Source organism: Ammospiza nelsoni, chromosome 32 (assembly GCF_027579445.1).
Source record: "Ammospiza nelsoni isolate bAmmNel1 chromosome 32, bAmmNel1.pri, whole genome shotgun sequence".
NCBI lineage: Eukaryota > Metazoa > Chordata > Aves > Passeriformes > Passerellidae > Ammospiza > Ammospiza nelsoni.
This window is the reverse complement of record NC_080664.1, coordinates 1,509,596-1,527,240: the sequence shown is the minus strand read 5'-3', so window position 1 is coordinate 1,527,240 and position 17,645 is coordinate 1,509,596. Positions and strand designations below refer to the sequence as shown.

Below are 17,645 nucleotides of genomic sequence, written 5' to 3'. Positions count from 1 at the left end.
GGAGTGGTGTGGTGCTGTGGGCAGTGGTGGGGCTTTGCTGTGGGCGCCTCTGAGCTGCTCTCTGGGTTCCTGTCGTGGGATTTTGGGGTGGGTGAGGCTGGGGGGGACTATTGGGGGTCACCCAGACACCCCCTCACGGCTGGGGACAAACTGGGGACAAACTGGGGACAGGGATGGACACGACCCGCGCTGCTCTGGAGGTGGCTGTGAAGGCTGGGAGAGCCTTGAGACCCTCCTGGAACGTTCCAGAAGCCGTGCTGAGCTTCAGGGAGGGCCTGCTGAAAAAGCAGAAGCCTTTTTGTGCACATAAACCAAAAAGTGAAGATTTTACACCCAAACAGGCACAGCCAGCCCTTGCTCCTGCCTGGAGGGGGAAAGCAGGAATCCCCCATTGCTGCTGGTTCTGATCCAGGGAATTTCTTGGGTTATAAACAGATCATTCCCACCTGGAACACCCCAAATCCAGGGAGTTTTTCGGGTTAAAAACAGATCATTCCCACCTGGAACACCCCAAATCCAGGGAATTTTTTGGGTTAAAACCAGATCATTCTGTTTTTGGGGGGAAAGCAGGAATCCCCCATTGCTGCTGGTTCTGATCCAGGGAATTTCTTGGGTTAAAAACAGATCATTCCCACCTGGAACACCCCAAATCCAGGGAATTTTTCGGGTTAAAAACAGATCATTGCCACCTGGAACACCCCAAATCTGCCCTGGAGGGGCTGCAGGGATGGGTCTGACCCTGCTGCTGCTCCTGGGGGTGATTCCCTGAGGTTTCGGAGCCCTGAATGGGGGTCCTGGGTGTTGCTGAGCCCTTGGGGTGGGCAGGGATGTCACCCCTGTCCCCAGCCTGCTCCAGCTCAGTGTGGGGAGAGCCAAAATCAATTTGGATTTCGTTCCATGGGCAAACCTGGCTTTCTGCTGTCCCCACTGCCCTTGGTGGCTCTGGGGACACCGACCTACCTCCCCTGGTGTTTGCAAAGTGCTTTGGGATCCCTGGGGTAGGAGAAGGGGAAATTCTGGCAGCATCCAGGTCATGGAGCCTTCCCCAAACAGAGAATCTCCGATCTCCAGTGATCACTCCCAACCCCAAACACAAAATTCACTTTTTTCCCCTGTTCTCAGTGGATCCAGGTCTGTCAGCAGAGAAATTGAGCAGAAGAAAGAAAAGAAAAGAAAGAACAAGAGTTGGATTTGCTGTCTAACCTTTTTTTGTTAAGTTAATCGTAGGTACTGACCTCCTGCTATTTAAGTGTTTACTATCTATTTGCTGTAAAGTTTTGTATATTTTGTAAACTTTCCCCCCCCCTGCCCTCCCCCGAATCGTAGATGTCTAAAATCGTTGTACATCGGGTTCTTTTCTACTCCATTGTTCAGCACAAAGTGTGGTTTTTATTTAGAATAATAAAATGGAAAACATTGATCCCTTGTAGCTGGTTTTTTTATAAAGTGTTTTCTCACAGGAATGCCTGAGGAGCAGGTATCCATATAAATCATTTGAGGGGGGATCTTGTCCATAAAAATATCTCAGATTTCTCATTTGAGAGGGGATCTCAATCCATAAAATATCTCAGGTATCCATATAAATATCTCATTTGAATGGGGGTCTTGTAAATCCATAAAAATATCTCAAATATCTCAGAGGGGATCTCAACAATCCCTAAAAATATCTGAAATTTCTCATTTGAGAGGGGATCTCATCAATCCACAAAAATACCTCAGATATCTCAGAGGGGATCTCTTAAATTCACAAAAATATCTCTGATTTCTCATTTGAGAGGGGATCTCGTCAATCCATAAAAATATCTCAGATATCCATACAAATATCTCATTTGTAAGGGAATCTCATCAATCCATAAAAATATCTCAAAGTGGGTGCCAAACTTTTCAGTGGTGTGACAGGACAAGGAACAACAGTTCCATAAATGAAACCACAAGAAATTCCACCTCAACACAAGGAAGAATTTCCCATGGAGGTGAGAAAAATTTATTGGAGGCCACTCTGGCCCTTAAGTTTACGGACAAAAGTGCAGAGAAATTCAGACAGTTAAAAATTAAGTTTATTAGGTGAAATACCAAATTTTGCACATTGAAATATCTTGAATATATTTTTGCCCTGGTGAGTGGCTGGTTTTGGGTTTATCATCCATTTCTTCATTGGGAATGGGAGGGAATTAACAAAAGGAAGCTCAGGGGGAATTTGGGATGAGGGAATGAAGGTGGTGGGGAGCTGTGGATGTAAATCTCAGCTTGGGAGTGTCACAGGAACAGAGCAGGGAATTCCTGAGCAGGGAATTCTGACCCTGCTGGAGCCTGGATTTGGATTATTCCCAGTGGGATAAAAAGGAACATCCCTGCAGAAGGAATTCTGAGGAATTTCGGGTTTTTTCCCCCATCAGGGACCCCTGGAAGTGGCAGAGCTTTGTGATAACCCCACATCCTGGTCATGGGCTTCTCCTGGGACATCCTGCTCCCAGCCCTGAGCCAGCATCCTGTCCCCAGAACTGCTGATGCTCTGCTTTTTTTCCACCAAGAGTTCCTCCAGCAGCTCAAGGCCTTTGGGAGATTTATGGTCCCTCTGTCACCTTCCCCCAGCAAAGGCCTGACCCCAGCACGTGACTGAGATCAGCATCCACACAAAGATGAACTTCCTCCGCATTCTCCAGTTCCTTGCATGGCACAAACCCAGCTCTAAGGATTTCTGCAAATCCCTGTTCTCCCACAGTGGCTTTGGTGGAAGGGGAAGGGATTTTGGGGCTTGTTGGGGTTGAGGAATCCACCCAGTGGCCATAAAAACCCTCCAGGGGATGCTCCAGAGGAGTTAATGGGATGGGGCACCCAAAGTTAGTCTGAGCAGCCTTTCCCAGTAAAACCCAGTTTAGCCATCACTAATTTAAAATTGGTAAAAAATTTACAGCTGGGTTTGCAAAACTGCTCTGAAGGAGTGGCTGATCTCAAATCCAAATTGTTCCTCCCCTCCCTCAGGTCTGTGCCCTGCTCAGCCGCTTGGGCTGCTTGGCCTTCATCTCTCAAAAATCAGGCTCTGGGTGTTGCTGGGCACTATGGAGGGAGGTTTGTGATCCAAATTCCTCCTCTCCCACTCGGGATGGCACAAACCAGGCAGTGCCATGCCCAGGGCTGGGGGGCAGGGGCAGTTTGGGGGTGCAGGAACACCCTTGGTGGGGCAGATGCTGCACCCCAACCCCACAGCTTGGGGGCACAGGATGGGGCTCTGACCTTGGGGCTGGGTCAGACACTGAGTGGAGTAACAAACTTTATTATTGCAAGGGAATATAACGTTCTTATCAAACGGGGAATATAATTTTCTCTTATCCTTCCTTTAGGTTGAACACAACAGCGCTCCAGGGCAAGATGTCCATAGCTCCCAGCTCTCCTCAAACCTGGCACGGGAGGTGCCCAAGCAAATCGTGTCCTCAGCAGCAGGAAAACCAATCCCACTGTCCCCAGGGAGCCACCAGGATGGAAGTTGGGCGAGTCTGACCCTCTTTAGTTGGGAGGGCTGTTGTCCTTCGCGATGACTATGGAGTGCTGCGTGCTGGAGGAGGAATTCCCAGCTCCCTTCTGGCCACCGTGGTCCTTGGGGATGTACTTGACCACGGCGGAGATGAGTTTGCTGCGGAAGTTCTTGCTGAGGAAGTTGTAGAGGATGGGGTTGACGACGCAGTGCAGCAGCGTGAAGCAGTCGATGATGTCGTAGAAGAAGTAGAGGAGGTGGGCGAAGGTGCAGTGCAGGATGATGTGGTTGCCCTCGAGGGTCAGCAGGGTCAGCACCACGTGGAAGGGCAGCCAGCTGAGCAGGAACACCCCGATGTAGGCGTAGATGAGCAGGCAGTGCTTGCGGCTCTCGGGCTTGGCGCGCCGGACGAAGCGCGCCGTCAGCACGTTGAACGCCGCGATGACGGGGAAGGGGATGAGGAAGCCGACGGTGGTGGTGGCCAAGCTGACCGTCAGAGCCCACTCGTCGTACGTCTCAAAAGGAGCCATGAAGATGCAGATGGGCTCCCCGGTGTTGACCAGCTGCATGTGGGCCACCTCCAGCACGGGGATGGCGGCGGCCAGGAGCCAGCAGCAGGCGCAGACGGCGCGGCGCGCGCGGTGCTGGTGCCGCTGCCAGAAAACAGAGGAGCTGGTCAGGGTCACGTAGCGATCCACGCTCAGGCAGGTGAGGAAGAAGATGCTGGCGTACATGTTGGCGAAGTAGAAGTAGTGGGTGAAGCGGCAGAGGAAGCTGCCCCAGAGCCAGGTGTAATCCAACATCACCTCCAGCATCCAGATGGGCAGCGAGAGCAGCACGCCCAGGTCGGCGATGGCCATGTTGATGATGTACAGGTTGACCAAGTTCTTGGTGCCCCTTGTCTGCCAGTTGACCCAGATGACGAGGAGGTTCTCCACCAAGCCCACCACGAAGATGACCAGGTAGAGGATGAAGAGAACAACTCGTTTGATGTTCTCGTCCAGGCTGAACTCGCAGAAGGTGTAGGTGTGGTTCAGGAGGTAGAACAGCTCGGACAGGTTGTGGTAGTCGCTGTACTCACTCGGGACAGTGTGTGTCTCCATGGGGACAGTGGTCACCTCCTCGGCCATCCTGGTGGCTGCAGGGAAAGGGAGAGCACTGAGCAGAGAGCCCTTGTGTGGGGCTCAAAAAGATCCTTCTGGAAGCTTCTAACCCAATTTTTACTCCCACGGTGACTCCCTACATCAGCCCTCAAAAGATGCTGTGTCCACCCAGGTGATTCCCTCACATAAATTCCAGCCACAAAGGGGAGTCACCACATGTGGTGGCTGTCCCCTGTCCTGGAGGCTGGCCTGAGACACAGAGAGGTGTTGGTGACTGTCACAGAGGCAGCTCCAGCAGGAAAGCCACCGCTCCCACCCGAGCTCTCGGGGTGTGATCGTTAATCAGCCACCCTCACCCTGCCAGGAGCCATCGGGACATCCAAATAGGTGACAAAATTACACATTTCTGGGAAAATGCAGACCTGAACATCCTCCCAATGCCCCAAGTGAGAGCCCCAATCCCAGCACAGCGAAGAGGCTGCGAATGTGCCCAGGAGCCGCCATTCCCTTGGGAATCCTGCAGGATTCCACCCTCCCAGTGGGGTTTTCCTGCTTCATTTGGAGCCTGACAAGCCAAGATGAGCCACATCTGGTGTCACCCGTGAGTGTCACCCCTGTGGCACCCAGCCAGGCTGGCACCCCAGCTGGTGTCACCCGTGAGTGTCACCCCTGTGGCACCCAGCCAGGCTGGCACCCCAGCTGGTGTCACCCGTGAGTGTCACCCCTGTGGCACCCAGCCAGGCTGGCATCCACCAGCCCCAAAGCCAGGGGAGGATGGAGATGCCACCCCAAGGGATCCTGGACATCCCGTCCTCTCTCTGTCCTGCAGGTCCTGAGAGGCTGCTGGGGGTGACGAGAGACAGGACAGATGGACAGGAGAGGGGACAGACGGACAGGAGAAGGGACAGGCAGACACGACCAGGGACAGAAAAATGGGAGAAGGGATGGACAGATGGGTGAGGGTACAGATGGATGGGAGAGGGGACACACGGACAGGAGAAGGGACAAGAAGAGAGGACCAGAAACAGACGGATGGGAGAGGGGACAGATGGATGGGAGAGGGGACAACAGACAGGAGAAGGGACAGACAAACGGGAGAAGGGACAGAGAGACGGGCAAGGGGATAGATGGATGGTAAAGGAGACAGACGGACAGGAGAAGGGACAGATAAATGGGAGAAGGGACGGACAAATGGGCAAGGGGACAGACGGACAGGAGAAGGGACAGATGGACAGGAGAAGGGACAGGCAGACAGGAGCAGGGACAGATAAATGGGAGAAGGGACAGACAGATGGGCAAGGGGACAGATGGATGGGAGAGGGGACAGATGGACGGGAGAAGGGGATAGACAGACAGGAGAAGGGACAAGCAGGAGAAGCGATGGGTGGATAATAAAGGGGACAGATGGATAGCGAAGGGAACAGACAGACAGGAGAAGGGACAGACAGATGGGAGAGGGGACAGACGGACAGGACCAGGAACAGATAAACAGGAGCAGCGACAGACAAACAGGAGAAGGGACGGACGGATGGGAAAGATGACAGATGGATGGTAAAGGGGACAGACGGACAGGAGAAGAGACAGCAGACTGGACGGACAAACAGGCAGACAGGGACAGACAAACAAGGAGAAGGGATGGACGGATGGGAGAGGGGACAGACGGACAGGAGAAGGGACAGGCAAACAGGACCAGGGACAGACAAACAGGAGAAGGGACAGGCAGATGGGAGAGAGGACAGAAGGATGGGAGAGAGGACAGACGGACAGAAGCGACACGAGGGAGCAGGGACGCTGCTGCCTCACCTGCGGCTGAGCGGGGGCTGCCTGGAGCGGGGGGATCCTCTCGGCTCGGCCGCTCGGGCTCCTCTGGGCACGGAGCTGGGGTGGGCTCGGGGGCCGCTCGCTGGGCAGGAAATGAGCGGCGTGGTTCAACATCCTGAGCCCGGCTCGGGGACATTTCACGGCATTTCCAGCGCCGGGACTCCGCTCCGCTTTGATTTCACCGCAGGGTGGGGATGGGAGCGGGGAGGCTCCGGGGAGGCGTCGGTGTGGGAGCCGCAGGTGCCTGGGGATGGATGGTGTGGGAATCAACAAAATTATTGAATTTTGGGAAAGCTGCAAAAGGCAGGCAGGCCTTAGAGACAGCAGAACTGTGGTTAGAGCTAAGCAGCAGCCATGAGATAAATCAGCAGAAAAAATATTTAAACTGTAGAAAAGCAAAGACAAATAGAACAATGGTCTGTGTATTAACGCTTGTCTAGAATAACTCTCTAAGCTCCAGAAAGTTTATCTAGCAAGATATTAGGAAGGTTGAAGCTTAATAATGGAGCTCTGTGTGTTGTGCTTTAAGGCTCACAAGCAGGTATTGTACTGGAAATAAGCAGCATTGTTTTAACCAAAGGTACCTGTGCTTATAGTGGCTGGATAGAACCGCTGTCAATGTGCTTTTGCTTTGTGTGATTGGTCAAAAAACTTATAAAGTAAGTTGTAACATTAAATTCTGGGTCTGCTGCCTGAGATGTGAGCTGGTGGCATCTTCCCATTGTCATCATCATGTAATGAGAGTGATGCTGGAAAATAAAACAGCTCAAGGCGGTTCCACAGCAGCCCTGTCCCATTTGTGGTCTGTAAATAGCCCCCCTTGCCGGGGATGGATGGGGGTCCCCGAGGCTTCCTGAGTGTCCCCTCCACTGTCACCCCACTGTGATAAGAGGTTGGATCCTGCCTGGATGGGGAAAATCCATTCCACCGCTCGGAGGGGTTGGGTTATAACAAAAACACCAAAGCTGCCCTTGATGCCACCTCGGTATCAGGGTGAGCTTGTCAGCGTTCAGAAACACAAAATCACGAGACTGATTCTATGCAGGGGCTTTAATTGAAGAGCTGGAGGCACCTCAGGGACACAAACGTGGTGTTGGGAGGATGCAGGAGTGCCCAGAGTGTGCTTTAGATTTGGAAAAGAGAGCTCTGGGTGTCAGGGGTACAAACCCAAATCTGACCCCGACGTGGCTTCGGGATGAACATGTTTTTATATTCTATCGTTCTATAACTTTTATGTTAATGATTAAACTTATATTGTTCTGTTGTATATATAGATTTCATCCAAGCATGGGCTCCTCGTGGGCCCCCTCAAACTTCTAACAGAGTTTCTCATGATTCTTCCTACGATTAAACAATAATTATATTTAATTACTAAACAATCATCACATCTAACAATTATATCATTTTTCATATGCTGCTTGCACAGGTGCAATTTCACATGATCTGGCCTAACATTTTCAGAGCCTACTTTAAACATTTTTCCAGGGCCCCACGAAGTCCAGCTTCTTTCTAATTCCCCGAATTTTATGATTTTAAAACCTTTTACTATCAAGCTCAGGGGGGTTTTTTCAGTGGGAAAGGGCTGAAAGTTGAACTCTCTGCCCCATGGCAGATGGATGTCGCCAGAGAAGCACCTCTGGCCAGGCAGTAATTAATCACAGAGCCTTGATTGCCCTGTGCTCTGACAGGGGAAACCAAGGGGCTCAAGCCTTGCCCTGGCGCTGGGGATGGGGGCTGATAGGCAGCAAATTTTGCATCGTGCTGCGAAACGACTTTTGCAAAGCCCTGCGAAACAATTGCAGGAAATCTCCTTTTTTTTCCAGCGCGGCCAAGACTGCGGGATCAACAATCAGCTCGGAAGGAAGGCTCGGGGAGCGGGGAAGCGCCAGGGCGCTGATAAGTCGGGGGCTCACAACAACAAACCCAGCGCTGGTGACCTCGTGTGCGGGTACCGAGCCTGGCAGGAGCGGCTTCCAAACAGGAACTCGGCATTTTCGGGCACATTTTGGGTCATTTGGGGTCGTGGCGGTGGTGAGGGGCTGCGGGGATTTGTCCCACCCAAAGGGGAAGAAATGCTCTGCTGGTTTTATTTAACAGGTCAGGCGATTTTCACACCGAATTCTGGGGCTGAGCAGTCAGACTAAACAGCAAGCTACAGACTTAACTCAAAAATGTACATTGCACCTAAATCAAAATGGATTTCTGCCCTGGAAAATTTCCACTCTGCCTCGTTCCCCCCTTTCCTAAAAGGAATAAATAAATTCTTTTACTTCATGCAAATTCCTGTGACAATAAACGTGCTTTAGTGCTTTACCATGCATGTTTGATAAGGAGGTTAACACAGCTATTCACTGTAGTATCCTCCAATTCCAAATTAGCAATACAATGGATAATCCTAAACTTATTCCAACTAATATTAACAAAAGACAACTTATTAAAGATTCCATTTGCAGTTGGTGACCACCCAAAGATCACATCCCACCAGTTATGATTTATTTTGTTTTATTCTTTGCAGAATTCTGCCGTCAAGGATTGTGCGGGGGTTCTGATCCTGGTGGGAACAGCGAGGTTTGGGGGCTGGTTGTATTTCCAAGCCAGCTGAGAGGGGTTGGGACAGGCAGCTTGTAGCTGTGATATTTTCTGAAAAATTCTTTTTTTTCTTAGGATTTTTTCTCCTGAGAAGCTGATAAGCCTCAAGAACAACATGTAAATAATGATTATCTGCTGCTGTGGAATGCAACAGTTTGATATGTGATTGGTTGGTTGTTTCTAATTAATGGCCAGTCATAGTCCAGCTGTCTCACACTCGGGTCAGTCACAAGATTTTATTATCATTCCATTCCTATTCTATTCCTTTAAACCTTCTGATGAAAATCCTTTCTTCTATTTTTTTAGTATAGATTTAATATAATATAGTATATAAAAAATATATATTATTATATATAATATAATAAAACAATATATATGTTTTATTGTATAATATATAATAAGATATATATTAAACAATAATAATATTTAAATTATTAAAATTAATATATTAAAATAAATTATAAATTAAATTAAATTAAAATTAAAATATAAATAAATATTAATTAAAATATAAATATATTTATAACCATTATAATTATAAAATTTAAAATAATATATTAAATATATTATGAATATATTATCTATTATATTAAGAATATATTATATATTATATTATAGATATATTATATGTAGTATGTAATTATATAAATAATATTATTAAATTATTAATAATTGTATTAAAAATAATAAATCAAGTCTTCTGAAACAGAGTCAGATCCTCGTCTCTTCTCTCACCCTGGGGCCCTGTGAACGCCGTCACAGCAGCTCAGCCCTTTCTGCCCATCCCTGCCGCCATATTGGGGTGCCCCAAGGCTTTCAGCACCCCAAATGTGCTCTCAGCACCCCAAGTGTGCAGCTGCAGAGGGGGGCTCCAAGCAGAGGCAGCGCTGGGGATCTGCAATTCTCCAAATCCTTCCCTCCCCTGGCAGCCGGAGGGATTTGGGCACAATTTGGTGTCTCACGGCAGGTACAGCCAAGGCTGCAGCTCCCGGGGGCTTGGAACGCCACATCCCCACCCTGGGGACATCCCGGCCCCTTGGGGACATCCCGGCCCTTGGGGACATCCCGGCCCCTTGGGGACATCCCGACCCTTGGGGACATCCCGGCCCCTTGGGGACATCCCGACCCCGATCGCGACCTGCGGGGGCTGCAGGGCGCGTTTGAATTTTCTAAGCCAAGGAAAACACTCGGGAAAAGCTTCCTTGGCTGGAGAAGCAGCTCGGCGAGGCTGAAGGCGGCTTGAGCAAGGTCCCGGCTCCTCCTCATCCTCATCCTCATCCCTCCCGCCCTCCCCGTCGCATTTCGGGGTCCCGGTCCAGCGTGGGCTCGGTCCTTGCCGGAGCTGGGGGGGTTGAGCTGGTGCTGCTCCGGTCCCGCAAGAAAATGCGCAGCCTCGGAGACCTGCCCTGAGTACTGATCGCTAATCAGCTCTTAATTAGCCCGATGAGTGACGCAGGGATCACCGCCCACGAGCCCAGGGCATGGATAAACACGGCTCTGCCTTTCCCAGCCCGTTCCCTGGCAGATCAGCCGGGTTATCCCGGGATATGCCGTGCCCAGGGGATAGATAAACATGGCTCTACATCGCTCTGCTTTTCCCAGCCCGTTCAGCCGGGATATCCCGGGTTATGCCGCGCTCAGGGGATGGATAAACATCGCTCTGCCTTTCCCAGCTCAGTCCCTGCAGCCAAGCCAGGATATCCCGGGATACGCCGTGCCCAGGGGATAGATAAATACGGCTCTGCCTTTCCCAGCCCGTTCCCTGTAGCCAAGCCGGGATATCCCGGGTTATGCTGTACCTAGGGGGTGGATAAACACCGCTCTGCCTTTCCCGGCTCGGTCCCTGCCAGCCGAGCCAGGATATCCCGGGTTATGCAGCTGCCATGAGCACAGGCAGAGACGGGATCGTGCCGCGGGATTCCCCGGTGGTCACCGGCCCCGTGGCCAAGTGACCATGGGACACCTCCAGCATTGCACCGCCTTTATTGAGCATCTTCCCGAGGTCCTGAGACACTCACGGGCCATGTCCCCGCTCCGGCGGCCATCAGGGGACCCCGCTGGCCGGGATGGGCAGGAAGAAGCCGATGATGGCGTCGGACAGCCAGGCCGGGCAGTAGCTGAGGGGGAGGAAGATGAGCCGAGCATCCCAGCCCGCGGCGTAGCGGCTGCGGGGACAGCGGGACAGCAGCGCGTGTGCCATGGCATCGGTGACAGGCGACAGGCGGGAGCTGCTCAGGCGGTGCAGCAGCGCGGTGCTCCTGGCATCTGGGTGGGCACAAGGGGGTCAGAGGGATGGAGGTGGGATCAGGGGGATGTGGGGATGGACTCACATTTGTCCACGTAGTGGCGGCCGTAGGCTGCCTGGGTTTCTGCAGGGAGCCGCTCCCAGAGGTGAACGAAGCCCTTCACCAGCGGGCCGGGGTCGATCATTCCGGTCTGGAAGCCTCCAGGTTCGATGATGGAGACCTGAACCCCGAAGGGACGCAGCTCCCGCCTGCCCGAGGTGGGGGCGTCAGCGGGAGCTGCTGCCCCGAGGGGGGCAGAGATCGGGGGGGAGTTTGTGGCACACCCCGGGCGTTCCATCATGGGCGCAGGGGAATCTTAACCTTGCTCCAGGGACCCTCTTGGATCCCGAGACATCCCTGGATCGCGGGATCCTGGAATCCCCCTGAACCTCAGTGCCTCAGGATCATCCCAAACCCCAGAGAACTCCCGGATCCTGGGACTTTCCTGAATCTCAGCGCCCCGGGGCTCTCCTGGACCCCTCTGGATCCCGGGATCCTGGAGTAGTCCCGTATCCTAGGACGCCTCATATTCTCAGCGCCCCAGGACTCCTCTGGATCCCGGGATCCTGGAATCCCCCTGAACCTCAGTGCCTCAAGACCACCCCAGAACATTTCTGGATCCCGGGACCTCCCAAAATCTCAGCCCATCAAGACTCCCCTGAACACCAAAACCCCGGACCCTTGGGCACCCCAGGACCTCCTGGACTGGTCCATCCAGATCTCCTTGAAATCCTTGCCCTGGTTTCACACCCACAGCCCTGCCCACGCTCCCAACCCACTTGTGCTCAGCGTTTCACAACCTCTCTGGGGAAAATGTAACCGCGAGTAAATACAGAAATAAAACCCCGCCAGAGGACAGCGAGGAGAGCTGCGGGGGCTGACAGAACCGTACCTGAGGCTGTCAGAGAAGGCTTCCACGCCGAATTTGGAGATGCAGTAGCCTCCACCGAAACAGGACAGGCGGCCCATCACGCTGGCCACGTTGACCACGCGGCCCCGCGCCCGCCGCACCAGGGGCAGCAGGCTCAGGGTCACCTCCACCAGCCCCACCAGGTTGACATCCAGCACCTTGACAAAGTCCTCCTTGCTCAGCCACTCGTTGGGGGCCGTGGGGCTGCCGATGCCTGCGTTGTTCACCAGCCCCCAGAGCCCTGCAGAGGGGATGGGGTGAGTTGGGGCTGTCCCAAAGCTCACAGCCCAGTGCCAGCCTCGCCTGTGTTGAGTGGGTGTTAGGAAGGATGAAAGTTTGACAAGAAAGTCTCACAGATATGTGTGCTTAGCAGAAAGATTTTAAAATGTAGAGTCTGATGAAGGAATATAGATGGAAGCAGATTTTGATATAGAAGAAAAGAATTGCTGAGCCAGTCTCGCAGGATAACCAAGAAGTCAAAGGGTTTGTTAGCTAAAAGGGATTTTTATGGCTTAGAGCAAAGGATAAACCCACCCCAAACAAGAAGATGTTTTTACCAAGCAGGAAGGTAGCACAGGCAAACAAGGCAGCAAAGTTGCAAGTAGAAAAAAGATCTCAGAATCTTCCACTGCAAGAAAACTGAAAAACAACCTCTGGCTTTAAGTGTAATGTACTAACTTTTAGTGAGTGGAGAACAGTAACATGAATATGGTAATTACAGTAGTTATGATAGGCTATAGAAAATAGTTAAGGTGTAGATTGGTTCTGCTGTATTAAGATGCTCAGCAAAGAAAAGTATAAAATGCATTGGAACCAAAAGAAAAGTATAAAATGCAATGTAACCAAAACCAAAGGGTCTCCAGGCCTGCCTGCAGCTGGAGCTGACAGCTGTAGGCACAGCTCTGTCACCCATGACCCTGGACTGCTGTAACCTCTTGGATGGACTAAACTGCATTTTGGAGAGCCCCTGGAGCCCCACATCTCTCAATTAGGCTCTTACAAGTGGACAAGGTGGCAGGAGAGCTGTTGGGGTAATCATGTGTTAATTAGCTGATTTTCAGGGAGAAAGGACTGAAAGCTGAACTCTCTGAGTGGGCAGCGCTCCTGCAGGACCCGATGGCAGATGGATGTCGCCAGAGAAGAGGACAGGAATTAATTACAGAGCCGTGATTGCCCCACAGCCTGGCATGGAAAGCCAGAGGGGACACCAGGGTGACAACAAGAGTATCGACCCCTTTTTACCTTGATCCCCCACGCGCTCCCGCACCCAGGCGGTGGCACGGGCGATGCTCTCGCTGCAGGTGACATCCAGCAGCACGGTCTGCAGCCGCTCGGAGGTGCCGGCCCGCAGCTGCGCGGCGCCGCTCTCCGTCAGGCAGGCGGCCAGCACCCGCAGCCCGCGCCGGTCCAGCTGCCGCGCCAGGAGCTTCCCGAAGCCGCTGTCGCAGCCCGTGATCAGCACGTGCTTCTCCGAGAGCCGCGGCACCGTCTGCCGCTCCCGGTGCCAGCGGCGCAGCAGGAGCAGCGCCAGCAGCGCGGCCGCCACCGCGCACAGCCACATCCTCGGTGGTGGCACCGCTCGGGGACAAACCGCGCCCCGGCCGCGTTTATCGAGCCGGGATTGCGGCAGCTCCCTGCCCGCGGGGAGGTTTGTCCTCCTTGATTTGTGGTTTGGGTAATTCCCTGCTTGGCGTTGCGGCATTGTCGCTGTGCCTGGGGCTCTGCTGTGCCCATAGCAGGTGGATCCATCCTGGATGGATCCATCCTGGTTGGATCCATCCTGGTGCTGGAACCTTCCAGACACCGCCAGCAGCACCAGCCCTGGGTCTTTCCCTCTCACCCAGCGTTGGTGGGCAGCGGTGTCCCCAAATGTGGTGATGGAGCAGCACAGTGTCCCCCAGCCAGCTTCAGGAGGAGGCGGAGGAAGCAGGGGAGGAGGAGGAGGAGGATTCTGTAAGAAGCTGCCCAGTTCTTTGCCTCGAGGGAAATCTGCTCAGGTTGGAACAGGTCTGAGTTTTACTGGCATGTGCCAACACCTGGGGCGCCAGTCTGGGCAAGTCCCCTGGCACCTTTCCAGGGCTGGATCCTGAATGCAGCAGGTGCTCAAAGCACCAGAGCCTCCAGGCACAGCCTGAGTGACACCACGCTCAGCCAGGAGGGGACAGGACAAAATTTATTCAGGACAAACCCATCTATGAGCAGGGCACAGAGAGTCAGACATAAATGCAGTTACAAATTCAGTGCGGCAGCCAATTCTGGATCCAGCTGAGCGTTATTGGATCTTACTCTGATCTGGCTGCCAGCTGCAAGCCCACCTCAGGCTTTCCCACCAGATTTGGGGTAGAACGCGGTGAACAGGGCGTCGCTGAGGGCTGAGGGCAGGTAGCTGAGGGGCAGGTAGAGCAGCTTGGCATCCCAGCCAGCAGAATAGCGGCTACGGGGGTGCCGGCTGGTCAGAGCGTGCTCCATGCAGTTGGTGACCAGGGACAGGTCACTGTTGTAGCCCTTCTGCAGCAGCTTGAGCAGGGAAACAACTGCAGAGGCAGAAAATACCACTGAGATCCTGGAGCTGGGCAGAGCCAGGTGGCTCCAGGGGGGTTTGGAGCAGTGGGACCCCCATGGGACCCCCATGGGACTCCTTGTGTCAGGAGACAAAATAATCACTCAGCTTTTGGGGGAGGTACTTACAGTCCCTCAAGTAACTCTCCCCATAACTCGCTTTGATTTCTGCAGGAAGCTTCTCCCAGCAGGCCTGAAAATTTTTCTCCAGGTTCTCAACGTTGGTGATCATGGTTTTGAAGTAGCCCGGCTCGATCACACTGACCTTCACCCCGAAGTTGTGCATCTCGATCCTGGAAGGGATTGAGCCCTGTGGGACATGGGAGCAGCACCCAAGGGTGCCGGTGCCCAAATCTCCCATGGCATGGAGCCTCGTGCCAGAGGTGTGGAGCAGAGCCTGACCACGCCATTGGGCATTGTGCCAGCCTGGCACGTGGCTGAGGTGGTGATTCAGTAAACATTTGGCACAACTGGATGGGTTGGGAACAAAGCAAACTTGGGGCAGCAGGGCCAATGTCCACAGGGGAGGTTCCATGCCCACATCTCCCATGGCATGCAGCCTCATGCCAGAGGTGTGGAGCAGACCCTGACCATGCCAGTGAACATTGTGCCAGCCTGGCACGTGGCTGAGATGCTGTGTCAGCAAATGTTTGCCACATCTGGATTGGATGGGAACAAAGCAAAGCTCAGGGCAGCTGGGCCAATGTCCACAGGGGAGTCTCCATGCCCACATCTCCCTCGTGCCACAGGTGTGGAGCTGAGCCTGACTATGCCAGTGAACATTGTGCCAGCCTGGCACGTGGCTGAGTTGCTGTGTCAGCAAATGTTTGCCACCCATCTGGATATGCAGGGAACAAAGCAAATCTTGGGGCAGCAGGGTCACATCCTGCAGGATCTTGGACAAGGCCAATGTCCATGGGTGAGGCTCCATGCCCACATCTCCCATGGCATGGAGCGTCATGCCAGAGGTGTGCAGCAGAACCAGTGGACTCTGTGCCAGCCTGGCACGTGGCTGAGATGCTGTGCCAGCAAATGTTTGCCACATCTGGATATGCAGGGAACAAAGCAAAGCTCAGGGCAGCAGGGTCACGTCCTACAGGATCTTGGACAGGGCCAATGTCCACGGGTGAGGCTCCATGCCCACTTCTCCCTTGTGCCACAGGTGTGGAGCTGAGCCTGACCATGCCAGTGGACATTGTGCCAGCCTGGTACGTGGCTGAGATGGCGTGCCAGCAAATGTTTGCCACATCTGGATATGCAGGGAACAAAGCAAAGCTCAGGGCAGCAGGGGCATGTCCTGCAGGATCTTGGACAGGAGCAATGTCCACAGGAGAGGCTCCATTTCAGGAGCTGCTCACTTCAGCAGCAGAGACAAGACCGACCTGTGCCCGATCACAGCTGTGTGAGGGTGAGAACTGACAGCTGTGCAAGACGAAGTCCAGAAAAACAAGTTGGGAAATCATGATGTAGAACTTGTAAGTCTGCTGATCCAGACTTACCTGAGGCTGTCAGAGAAGGCTTCCACGCCGTACTTGGAGATGCAGTAGCCTCCACCAAAGAAGGACAGGCGGCCCATCACGCTGGACACGTTGACCACGCGGCCCCGCGCCCGCCGCACCAGGGGCAGCAGGCTCAGGGTCACCTCCACCAGCCCCACCAGGTTGACATCCAGCACCTTCATAAAGTCCTCCTTGCTCAGCCACTCGTTGGGGGCGGTGGGGATGGCGATGCCTGCGTTGTTCACCAGCCCCCAGAGCCCTGCAGAGGGGATGGGATGAGTTGGGGCTGTGCCTTGTACCGTGTTCACAGGGGTCTCAGGTTGAGGGAAGAGAAGAGGATCTGACTCCATGTTTCAGAAGGCTTGATTGATTATTTTATGATATATATTATATTAAAACTATACTAAAAGAATAGAAGAAAGGACTTCATCAGAAGGCCAGCTAAGAATGGAATAGCAAAGAATGATAACAAAAGCTCTGTCTCAGACTCTCTGTCCGAGCTAGCTAAGCTGTGATTAGCATTAATTAGAAACATCTAACATAGACTAATTAAAGATCCACCTGTTGCATTCCACAGCAGCAGATAACCACTGTTCACATTTTGTTCCTGACACCTCTCAGCTTCTCAGGAAGAAAAATCCTAAAGAAAGGATTTTTCATAAAAGATGCCTGCAACAGTCCCAAAGCCCACAGCCCTGTGCCAGGTTTGCTTGTGTTGAGTGGGCAAGGTGAACTCTGTGCCTGCAGGAGCCAATGGCAGATGGATGTCGCCAGAGAAGGGGACAGGAATTAATTACAGAGCCGTAATTGCTCCATAGCCTGGCATGGAAAGCCAGAGGGGACACCAGGGTGACAAGAAGGACATCGACCCCTTTTTACCTTGATCCCCCACGCGCTCCCGCACCCAGGCGGTGGCACGGGCGATGCTCTCGCTGCAGGTGACATCCAGCAGCACGGTCTGCAGCCGCTCGGAGGTGCCGGCCCGCAGCTGCGCGGCGCCGCTCTCCGTCAGGCAGGCGGCCAGCACCCGCAGCCCGCGCCGGTCCAGCTGCCGCGCCAGGAGCTTCCCGAAGCCGCTGTCGCAGCCCGTGATCAGCACGTGCTTCTCCGAGAGCCGCGGCACCGTCTGCCGCTCCCGGTGCCAGCGGCGCAGCAGGAGCAGCGCCAGCAGCGCGGCCGCCACCGCGCACAGCCACATCCTCGGTGGTGGCACCGGTACCGGTAACGGGATGGCGAGTAGGACGCGAGCGGGAGACGTTTGTCCTGACCTCGGCCTTTCCCTCCGGGCGCTGTTAATAATTAATTTGCGGATCCCGGGGCAGATCGCGGTGATACCGCTGGGCCTCCGGGCGCTACCGGGATGCGGGAGCGGCTCCGCCCCGTCCTCTCACGGGCTCGTCCCGCTGC

At 53.5% G+C, this 17,645-nt stretch overlaps 3 protein-coding genes across 3 annotated transcripts; all 3 read right to left on the bottom strand.

Annotated features, from left to right (window-relative positions):
- Positions 1–3,258: 3,258 nt before the first annotated feature.
- Positions 3,259–6,422, bottom strand: GPR182 (G protein-coupled receptor 182). The gene is made up of 2 exons (XM_059491294.1): positions 6,379–6,422; positions 3,259–4,610 (listed from the first exon to the last, which is right to left on the bottom strand). The coding sequence occupies exon 2, from the start codon at positions 4,600–4,602 to the stop codon at positions 3,505–3,507; it is 1,098 nt and encodes a 365-aa protein (XP_059347277.1). The 5' UTR covers positions 4,603–4,610; positions 6,379–6,422; the 3' UTR covers positions 3,259–3,504.
- Positions 6,423–11,029: 4,607 nt separating this feature from the next.
- Positions 11,030–13,752, bottom strand: LOC132085824 (retinol dehydrogenase 16-like). The gene is made up of 4 exons (XM_059491297.1): positions 13,423–13,752; positions 12,163–12,421; positions 11,316–11,479; positions 11,030–11,250 (listed from the first exon to the last, which is right to left on the bottom strand). Exons 1-4 carry the CDS (start codon positions 13,739–13,741, stop codon positions 11,030–11,032), a joined length of 963 nt encoding a protein of 320 aa, XP_059347280.1. The 5' UTR covers positions 13,742–13,752.
- Positions 13,753–14,338: 586 nt separating this feature from the next.
- On the bottom strand, positions 14,339–17,546 carry LOC132085822 (retinol dehydrogenase 16-like). The gene is made up of 4 exons (XM_059491295.1): positions 17,118–17,546; positions 16,239–16,497; positions 14,869–15,032; positions 14,339–14,714 (listed from the first exon to the last, which is right to left on the bottom strand). Exons 1-4 carry the CDS (start codon positions 17,434–17,436, stop codon positions 14,497–14,499), a joined length of 960 nt encoding a protein of 319 aa, XP_059347278.1. The 5' UTR covers positions 17,437–17,546; the 3' UTR covers positions 14,339–14,496.
- Positions 17,547–17,645: the final 99 nt, after the last annotated feature.